The 10,714-nt window shown below is 45.3% G+C and overlaps 1 protein-coding gene across 3 annotated transcripts in view; it reads right to left on the bottom strand.

The window, feature by feature from the left end:
• Positions 1-967: 967 nt before the first annotated feature.
• LOC102060555 (synaptotagmin-like protein 2) overlaps positions 968-10,714 on the bottom strand; it is a 33,694-nt gene continuing 23,947 nt past the window's right edge. For all 3 annotated transcript variants that reach the window (XM_074551377.1, XM_074551376.1, XM_026791918.2), the window contains 9 exons: positions 9,728-9,819; positions 8,577-8,678; positions 6,579-6,748; positions 6,329-6,431; positions 5,545-5,706; positions 4,740-4,818; positions 4,160-4,259; positions 3,710-3,915; positions 968-2,588 (listed from right to left, as the gene is read on the bottom strand). In XM_074551377.1, coding sequence (XP_074407478.1) covers positions 2,443-2,588; positions 3,710-3,915; positions 4,160-4,259; positions 4,740-4,818; positions 5,545-5,706; positions 6,329-6,431; positions 6,579-6,748; positions 8,577-8,678; positions 9,728-9,819 — 1,160 coding nt within the window. In that variant the 3' untranslated portion in view covers positions 968-2,442. The remainder of the gene's footprint in view (positions 2,589-3,709; positions 3,916-4,159; positions 4,260-4,739; positions 4,819-5,544; positions 5,707-6,328; positions 6,432-6,578; positions 6,749-8,576; positions 8,679-9,727; positions 9,820-10,714) is intronic.

The raw sequence follows: 10,714 nt of genomic DNA, 5'->3' as shown, positions 1-10,714 counted from the left end.
AAAGTAACTCTGCTGGGATGAACTGGCCCACTGACCCCCTTTTTCTGCCCTCCTGGCACCAGCAATGAAAAATCTGTTAATTTCCTGACACAACACAACCATTTCCAGCTCCATTGATGCAACCAGCACTTCTGGCAACACTGCCATGCAGTAATGCTGATGACGAGGAGGAGGTGGAGAGGAATCAGCTGAACCCACCAGGAAGAGACCTGGACCTGACACAGAGTCCCTGGTGCTACCACTTTTCCAGCCCCAGCAGAAAGTCTGTCCCAGGAATATCCCTGTCCCTGGGATAGCGGAGCACCAGGAGGAAAGCAGCAGAACTGTGGGCAACTTCACTTCATGCCACCCCACTGACGTGTGCACACCAATTCCAGCTCACACTGACATGTGCACAACAATTCCAGCTCACATGTGCACACCAATTCCAGCTCACATGTGCACACCAATTCCAGCTCACACTGATGTGTGCACACCAATTCCAGCTCACATGTGCACACCAATTCCAGCTCACACTGACATGTGCACACCAATTCCAGCTCAAACCCCACCCCTGCCACCAGGGCTCCTCACAGCAGTCAGGTACACTTTGTACAAATATTCACATGTTCAGCACCTAAAGTAAGGATAATATTTTTTTAAAACTCTCCACTTAGGCCCAGTATTGTTATTTTATCCCACAAAGGTAATAAATCACCAAATCTTGGTAAACAAACATGTCAGGCTGGACCCCCTACAAAGCATTTTTGGGCTGATGTTACAGATGTATGAGCTCCTTCATTAGACAGTCACTGCTTAATTCTGTTGTTCTGTGGACTCTCTCCTAGTGCTTTTATTACTGTGTCTGGTGCATTTCCAATTAGTGTCTTTTTCCAACTGCAAAACCACTTTAATTCTTTTTTTCCCATGAAAGCTGATTATATCCCAAATGTTTCCATTTAAAGAAAAAGTCTTATTACTCTAAGTGTACATTTTTCCATTCATTTATTTACAATCATCTTTGCTAAGCTGAAAATTCACAGTAGGCTTGACTTAAATAAAATCAATCCATCAAAGAAGAATATCAAAATAATTCGAGAGCCAAAATCTAAAGTAGGATAGTTCTAAAAATTATTTCTTCATGACATTTCACTTGCCCTTTGGCAAAAAATGCCTCATTTTGACATAACAAAATTTAACACCTCTTTTGCTTTTTTGTTATTTGGAGCACAGTGAAAATAGGTACAAGACAACCAACTGATGACTAAAGAAAAACATTATATTTAATCACAGTATGTACATCCAAAACAGAAACTACAAAGCTGCAATTCAAAATGTATTCACAACACCACCACGGCCTGTGTGCCAGATGCAAAGATTTTTTTGCAAGCTACTGGCAAAAGGGAAATTCCAGCCACTGACAGCTCACAGCAGCAGCAGGGGAAGGGAAGGGCAGCAGGGGATGCAGATGCAGGAGACCCCCAGGAAACTGCAGCTCTGCACTCCCTGCACATTCTCTCAACCCTCCTTACCCCTGCCCCAGCTCCCAGTGTCCCCGGTGTCAGTGTGGCTGTGCCCTTTCCCCCTGACCCTGATGCCAGGCCAGTGTTACACTGTCCCCCACCTCATCAGTTCATATTGAAATGTTTTGCACACAAGGCATTGCAAAGGCCCCTTAGCAATGTAACCATGTTTTACATCTGAGCAAACATTTTGGCTTATATTGCACTCAAACTCTCACAAAGAGACTTTCTCCTGAGGTCTCTGAGGGAGCTTGTGGGAAAGCCAGGGAAACAGTCCCTGCTTGTAAAATCCCACCATCTCCTAAGAGCATCCCTGCACTCTTTCAGATTAAAGCACAAAGAAATTAATATATCAAATTCCTCATTGTCATCCTCCTCAGGTTTCTTCATTTTCTGCTGCAAATAGTCCTCTCTTTCTTTAGATGCACCTTGGAACTCAATTTTCCTCACGTTAAAGAGGTGTTATCACAGGTGACAAACGCAAAGCTCCCATTCTCAAACTGTGCTGGTGATTTGGAGCAATTGTACACCAAGTACAAAGTGTACCCCTTGCAGGGAATACGAATAATGCCATGCTGCTGCTTCACTACAACTGCATCTCTGCATGGAAGAAAAATGGTACGAGAAATGGTAAAAAGAAAAAAGTATCCATATCTCTTTTTCCTTCTGCCAATGTTCCGAGAGCTTAATGGAATTCAAATTATACATAAATGATTAAACAAAAAGGCAAATTAAGTTTCTTCTTGGTTAAAGTCCTGTTTGGCATCTTCCATGTCCTCTGTGAGTGGATTAGTACTGAACATTAACAGCTCCAAGGTGATGCCCATTAACTGCCTTATTCCCCTGACACTTGCAGCCTGTGGATGGTCTCTCTCCCTGGTGCAGGAAGTTTCCTAATTCTAATGAGCACATTGGGCATTTCCATGGCACCAGCAAGGGGTTATTTCAGCTTTTTCCTCCCTGCCAGTGAGCGCAGGGGCAGCAATCCCTCGATCCATTCATTGGCAGCCAACATCATCTCCTGCCAAAAGGCCACCTCCTCCTGGGTGGAGTCCATCCAGTCCACAGAGATGCCATAGCTCAAACCTGAAAAGAATGAGAAACTTTGAGAGCTACACAAAGAGATCCCACTCCAGGCAAAAACACTCAATGGGATGTAGCTGCTGCAGGCAATGTCAACATAAAAGCTGCTGGCTCCCCCTCAGCAAGCTGCACCCTGAGCACCTCCTGTTTACTTGCAAATGCCCATTCTACACCACAGTTCAGAATGAAGTCACTGCAACAGCCACAAAATGCAAGAACCCTAAACATAACCTGCCAAGGAAAGCAGTATTGGGCTCAAGCCCTTCTTGCACCTTTTTGAATGGTAAGAAAGCTCTTAGAGGTTTGGCTTTCCTCTTAAAAGATTTTCTTGTGGACAAGGTGGAGTATTCATCAAAATTCTCTTGTTTCATTTCTCTAGGAATCAAACATACCATAGCAGAAAAGTGTGTACATCCATTCCAATTCAACCAAAACTTCAGGTGCCAATTATTTGTCAGTGAGAGAGAAGACTAAATTTTGATCACAACTAAACTTGTCTTTATTTTATTTTATTTTATTTTATTTTATTTTATTTTATTTTATTTTATTTTATTTTATTTTATTTTATTTTATTTTATTTTATTTTATTTTATTTTAATGTCTTATTCTTGTTGACCTTTCCACAACCCACCTGGTGACATGTGAGGTGGAAAACAGAGAACATACAGGCAAATCCAACAGCCACAGTGTGTGCACCTGCCAGGCAGACCTGCCAGCTACCATGAGCCTTGTCCCCTAGGGTACACTTATACTGGATTGCAGCATTGTGAGGTGTCTCAGAGAGCACCTCAAGGATGGACAGGCACCACGTGCTACTGTCTTGCGTCTCATTCCAGTCCCTCCCTGAGTACTCTTCCCTGGGAGGAGCACCAGTATAATGCTGGTTTGTCAGCCTGTTCTCCTGTAACAGCAGGAAAACTCTCTTGAGTTTTGCCAGACCTCAGATCTGATGTTGGCAGAAAATGTGGGAGCAGAGGGTTGTTACCATGGCACCAGGGCCCCTCCATCCACGACACAGTGCAGGTACCAGTTACTGAGACATTCCATCCCTGGTTTCTCTCCAACAGCAAAATACTCTGTAACTTCCCACTTCACCTTGTAGCTCAGTAAAAGAAAATACTGACCTGTCCCAAGGCCCAGCCTGATTCCTCCAAGGAAATGGTTGGTAAGTTTCTCATGATCCCACACAGTGAGTTCAACACAGGCATCCTTCAGATCCTCTGTGTGAAAGCCATCATACACAATGGTGTGATTGAAAACAGGGTTTGTGTCTCTCTTTATGACTCTGGTCTTTTGGTAGCTCTTCTTACTGGTGTCTGGAAGCACATAGCTTTGGGAGGAGAAAGCACACAGCATGAAGCACTGAACACTGACCAAGAGCTTTATCACAGCAAGGATTTTCCTGCTTTTCCTACAGGTGGAAAACAAGGGCAACACAAGTGCAACACAAAGGCTCTCCACTATGGAGGCACAGCTTGGTGAGCCTGAGAGCAGAGTAGGAAGCACAGCCTTTGTGGGAAGCACAGCCCAGAGCAGGAGCAGCCCCAGGAGCAGCCCCGTGCTCAGGCACTCACCATTTCACAAAGGAATCCACTCCAGATGGACGCAACTGCAGCAGGTCCTTGACGTCTTTGACCCAAATGTGAACTTCACCAGAGGGAGGGTTCCTGGGCCCTGCAGTTTATGAGAAGAGAAAAGCTGTCATGGCAGCCAGAGCCACAGCTCAGAATGACAGGTCTCCTCTCCTGTGGGACCCACACAGCTCCTGTGTGCTCATTGCCCCTCCCTGGGCATCTCAGCACTGCAGCCAGCCCCTGACACAACCTGCCAGTGCTGCATCAGACAGCAAAAGAGATGGAACTGCTGAGCCAAAGCAGCCTTGTGCCTGCCCCACAGGAACATGGGTTCTGTGCTGCTCCTACCTCATCAGCACCCTACAGTGCCCACATGCTCATAAACTGGAGGTGGTTGAGCCGTTCCTCCCTCCCCAGTAAATCCAGATGTGGAAATGAGATGTAGGCTGTAGTGCTGTCACACACTGCCTTTGTGCTGAACTCCAAGATCTTGCTCTGATGAGACTGCTCTTTAAGCAGCCCCAAGCAGATGAGACACTGCAAGCTGTGTGTTTGCCCTTAATGCACGAACCACACTCACCCAGGCTTCCAGGGGGGACATACTTAATGGACAAACTCATCACTCCCCGATGATCCACACCATTAACAGCAGAAAGGCTCTGAAATGGAAAGGGTTATGGCTGACTTAATGGAAGATTGTGGAAACACAGCAAGGCAAACAGCTTTTGACTTCAGTGGAGGAGCACAAATGGACAAACTCTGATTTTCCATGGCTGGAACAGCCCCCTCTTAGGACAGGTCATTTCTCTGTGGGTTTGTTCTCAAACTCAGTTTCTCAGTAGCAAAAGCCTGAGGATTCAGAGTACAAGGTTGCCCTTCCAGACATGTCCAGCTGGATATAATTAAGCATCTTGGTTCTGGAAGATAAATGTCCTCTAATTGCTTAAAAGGGACCTCATATCAGACCTGTGAATCCAGAAGCATGCAGGAAGTTGTACAGGCTTTACAAACAGTGGCACCTGAATATTCACCTCTCAAGGCACATCAGCTGCTTCACCTAAAACTCTGCTGCTTTTAAGACTTTAAGACTCTGCTTTTTTAAAAGCCTTTATGTGAGTGGAGAGAATGGCAAAGTCATGTCAAAGCTGCTGTGATTAGTGTCAGGTTGCATTCATGACAATGTCCCTGCAGATCAGTCACCAAAACAGACCTGAGAGGGGCATTCATTGTTCTGAGCACTGAGCTGCACTAAGGTGTCCAGGGGTTGTTCCCTAGCGCAGTTCACATTGTCCTGCTCCACCCAAAGCCCTCAAGGAGTCAGGAAGGACTACTGACTGCCACCTTCAGGGCTGGGCTGGAAAGCAGGGCTGCAGTGAGACACTCACCCGGGGCTTCAGTGGGTACCAGTTGAGTTTCCTGTTGCTCCAGTCCCAGCTGGCCAAGTCTATTTCAATCTCTCCCAAAAAACTGTTACGTCCCAGTGGATCATTGTGCCAAACAGAGAGATTTAATTTTTGGATCAGCAACACCATTTTCTCTATTTTATACTAGAGGAAGAAAGAGAAGTCAGGTTGCTCAAATTTTTCTTCTGTTTCTTTCACAAACAGAAATAAACCACACAAAAGCTTGAATAAGCTCTGAGACACTCAAACCCACCCCACACATATGCACTACCAATGGACTGGCTTCAGTCTGAACATCTCTTTTTTTGTCCTGTAGCAACTACTACCCTGACAAAGCTTTTCTGCTGAGCACAGGGAAACCTGGCATTCCATTCATCACAGGGCAAAACCAATATTCTTTCAAGAATTATTAACACAGGCCTGGCCATTGTTAAATAATCCTCTATGCTTTGATGAGTATGATCACATAATGCAGACCTTTCTTACCAGTCCTGTGCCTTGTGACTGCATGCCAGGGAAGGGGGAGGACAAACAGCCCTTGCTCTGACTGCAGGACCCTATTGCATCCAAAGATCTGTGTGGTTTTGCAGAGAAATCTTGGGTGCCACATGGATGGGTGCAGAGGAGCCTTTAACACCCCAGGCCTCTCAGAGCCCAGAGGAGAGCAGTGCAGTGCTGGCAGGAGGTAGTAAAGAATCTGGCCAAGAAGGCAGGATCTTCCCAGACCTGCCTGACAGAGCTTTTCAGAGTGTGTGTTTGTCCTTACCCGTAACACCTCATTGTACACGGGGTTCACTGTCCTCTTCTTCACTGATGTTTTCCTCTTGCCCATCCTGGCTTTGTCTGGGAGCAGGTAAGTTTTAACATATCTAGAAAAAAAACTCCAGTTGGACAGTGCCCCACATTGCCATGCTCTCCACTAAGCTGGCAGGAAGGCAGGAAGGAAAGAACCATTATATTTAAAGAAAATAGAAGTCCTCCAGGAGACAGAACTCAGGCACTGAAAGATCACTCACGGGTCAGATCTGCCTTTCCTCTCATCCACCACAGCCAAGCCCCTGCACTGGGACACGTGCACCTGGAACTCCCGGTTCTTCTCATCATAGTCCAGGGCAAATTCCACAGTTCCTTGGGCATCCACACTCCCAAAGTCACCACTGTAGACACTGAGCACACTGCCACTCACCTGCCAGGGGAAAGAACAAGGTCAGTGCCACTGAAACAGGCACAGTCTGACTCGGTTCTGGGCAAACATGAGTCTGAGAAATGCATTCTCAGAGAAAAACTCTGGTGTTCCTGTTCTTGTGCAGTGTGGTGCTCTTGACACAGAAAGGGTTCACTGCTGTGGCTGCTCTCAAGGAAGCCAGGGCTAGGAAATCCCTATAAGGATGTACTATCCTAGAGCAGGACTTGGAAGCACTGAATGCTCAAGAAATACAGAAGTTTTTTCACTCCTAAATCCCAAAACTTTGGGAAATGGACTCAGATGTTCCTGGGAGGACCACACATGTTTCTTCCCTATGCTTACAGAACAAATAACTGATATCCTGACCCAATCTCATCTCTAAGAAAGATATTGAGAGAACTTGAACTATATTATAAGAACATGTTATTTCAGGTAGATATAGTCTACCTGAATTGTCAATCCTGTTATAAAACAGGTTAATAAGAACCCTATCCGACTAGAAATGTAGGAAGAACTATTTCTATCTTGCTGCTTACCCGCAATGTGCATGGAGCAGCACAAAACAGATACAACCCTGTTCTGAAGAGCCACTGCCCCACCAGAGACAGCCTGTGCTGTGCCCAAAGGCACAAGAACATGAGGCTTCTCCAGACACAATTCTGGAGCTAGGCACCCAGGAGTTATTTGCTTTCTCAGAAAAAACTGCAATTTTCCCAGACAATTTGGGCTTCTTTGTTCAGGTCTTTGTCTTTCACTGAGAGAAAGTCACGAAGCACAAGCAAAGCTCAGCCACAGAAAGCTGAGATCATTTTCTCTTGCACCAATCACTCATGATTCCTGACAGGATTTCATAAAAGCTAATGCTGTTTACAAAGCAAATCATTAACCCTCTTGGCACCTCTCTGTGGTACCATCATGAACATTTATCAAAAATCCTTCCCAGTAATTAACCCAATTCTTCTCTGTCTTCCCCAACTTACTTTGGTTCTGAATTTTATTATAACCTCCAAAAACCTGCTGAACATCTCCAATCAGTCCTTGGAGCCACATTTACTATCCCATCAGGATATTCACCCCAGCAGAGAATCCTGAATGAGATTTTCAAGAACACTTGCATGACCTGGACTGATTTTCAGCTCCCAGATGCTCCAAATTAGGAGAACTCATGTGGCTCAAAGTTTTTAACATATTTATCTACATTCACGACCTCTCCCTACCAGCTTTGCTTCACATATATTCTGTGAGTCTCAAATATACTCCTTGGAGAAATCTATAACAGTAACACAGCAAATTCAAGCAGTTTTACACAGCTCCCTCCCCAAATACTGTCTCTAAAGAGTCTTTTAAAAACACTCAACTAAACACATTCAGCTTTTTTTAAGCTTTCCTTAGAAGCTGAAGCTCCAAAACATGCCTTTTCTGTCCAACTCTGACTTCCCTCTTATGTGCTGATAAAGGATGAGCTTGCAGAGGGTACCCATCTGCAGTCCTGAACCACAAACATGCCCCTTAACAGCTGTGTGCTTTATTTCCCCACCTAGAAACCCCTTCCCCACCTTCTGCACCAGCAGGACCCAGAGCACCCACCCCTGGCTGAGAGGCTGTCACTTACGAGGAATTTCACCAGCAATGACTCAGTGGGGCTCTATAACAAGGTGGCATCTGGATTTAACCTTAGACAATAATTAACCACCCCCATTCCTTTACCAATGCACCCTGCAGAAACCAGCAGGCTGCTCTGGAGGGCCCACCAGCAGCAGCAGCCCAACTGCAGCATCCCTGCATCCAGCTGAGGAGCCTGGGCAGAGCCCCCAGGCTCAGCACCTACCGAGGAGACAGAAGCCATGTCAGAGGAGTGGCTGCCAGTGCTGGGGGACTTCTTGTGCCTGCCCAGCTGGAAGCTGAGCTCCGAGGCCGTGTCTGACTCCGTCTGCTCAGAAAACAAGAAGCATCTTTAGGCTGTGCCGAAGGAAGAGAGCTTTGCAACGCTGGGGAGAAAAAGGAATTGCTCAGCAGAGTGCCATGAGTAGAGATCAGGTTAGCAGAGCTGAGGAGAGTGCAGGGAGCCTCCCCAGGGCATCCCCTCCAAGCAGCACTGAACGTCATCACTCACTGCCTCCAAGCAGAGCTGCAGGCCCCGCCTGGGCTCTGGGAAAGGGCACAGAGCGTGGCTGGACACACAGGGCAGCATCCTCCAGCATGGAACAGCTGCTCTGCCTGCTGGGGGCTTTTCTCTTAAGGCATTTCTCATGTGGGGGTTCCAGTTGTGGGTTTCTCTGGGTCTGGACTGAAAGCAGTTGAGATGGTAGTACATGTTGGGACTCAGGTGTTTATTATTTCTTATCAGTAGAACAGTCTCACTACTGTGAGTTCAGTAGCTTTTCATTAGAAGGCACAAAATGGTCAACAATCTCTTGTTACAAGGTCTTTTAAGACTAAACTATCCAATTAAGAGCTTACACCTGGATTATTTTCCCTTTTAACTCAAGAACTGATCCCAAAGAGCCCACAATGCGGACTTTTCTGCCCAATTACAAAATGCCACCCAAACCCATGGAGAAGGAGGAAGAAGAAGCATGAAGAAGAAACCCAGGATGACACCCTGTGCCCTCCATCTTGCTGCGATCCACAACATACTAAAAATCCCATAACCTCAATTTCTCACCAAGTGATACACCTACATTGCTCTCTATAATCTATTTCACACTTTTGTGGATTCTTGTCTATCTTGAAGTCTGGGAAACTTTCTCCATGAGTGAGGGTCAAAGTCAGTGCTCCCCTGGGGGTCAGGGCACCCCAGAGCAGACAGAGAAATATTCCCAGTGTCCTGGGTTTCCACATTCTCATTTATTCATGACATAACCAAGGCATGCTCCAAAGCAAGTACTGTTGGTCTCCAGGACAAACATCCTCATGACACCAACTGCCATCCAGGGGATGCTGTGAACATTATTTCAGCTTTTTCTGGCATCAACCCACCTCAGACAACAGAAGGGGAGAGGATCTGCTCAGTTCTTTCACTCTTTCAGGTTCAAGAAATTGATGTGGTATCAAGTGAGGTTTATTGTATGCTGGAGGTACAAAAAAAAGGCATCAAGACAGCTCATCAGAATCAGGAAATTAATTATAAGTCACACTTTTATTAAAGGGCACAGGAAGGAGGAAAAGCGTGTGGAAGGCATTGGAGCACTACCTACTTGCACTGTCTGTGTCACCTGTCACTGAAGCTGATCCTCCCCAAGACAAAAACAGCTAATTAACATCCTGAAATATTTTCAGTGACTTTCATTCACTGTGTGGGAGTGTGGAACTCCCTCTAGTGGCTCACCTAATTCCTCATCGGCACCAGGACACGGATGTTGCCTCCTTTGTGCAGACTGAATTTACACTAAATCCACCCAAATCTGCCTCCTTGTCAAAGAAACTAATCACGTTTACATTTTTATCTCATAGCATACTGCCCTGTAGAAAAGAGCACTAAAATATTTTTACCCACAATTTCACCATTGCATACACCTCTCAAATACTCTGCTAGACACAGAGGTGGACATTGGCAGATTATCTAAAAGAAAAAAGGTTAGAATGTTTCCTATCAATAGAAGGATGGTTACTGTACTGCTTAAATGTCTAACTAAAACTTATTTTTTGTATCTTTATCTTCTTCCAATAACACTCTTGAAAATGACTTTCTCCATCCCAGAAGAATTTGTTTTGCAAAGATGTATGTACACGAACATGCACATTCATATACACACTTGTTTGGCATTTTAGGCATGATGATACATTGCTTAAAATGCCCAAGAGATTCTTGATTTAAAATTCATTTGATATTTACTATTTTTATTTCTAACATTGAATAAATAATAGTATCCACAGACTATTTGCTATACTGCAAACATGAAGCTGTAACTCTGTTACAGGAGGGTTTTCAAGGATCAGCTTTGGGGCTCAATGTCCTAGGGTGAT

Source organism: Zonotrichia albicollis, chromosome 14, assembly GCF_047830755.1.
Source record: "Zonotrichia albicollis isolate bZonAlb1 chromosome 14, bZonAlb1.hap1, whole genome shotgun sequence".
Classification (NCBI taxonomy): Eukaryota; Metazoa; Chordata; class Aves; order Passeriformes; family Passerellidae; genus Zonotrichia; species Zonotrichia albicollis.
This window is presented reverse-complemented; position numbering and strand designations above follow the sequence as displayed.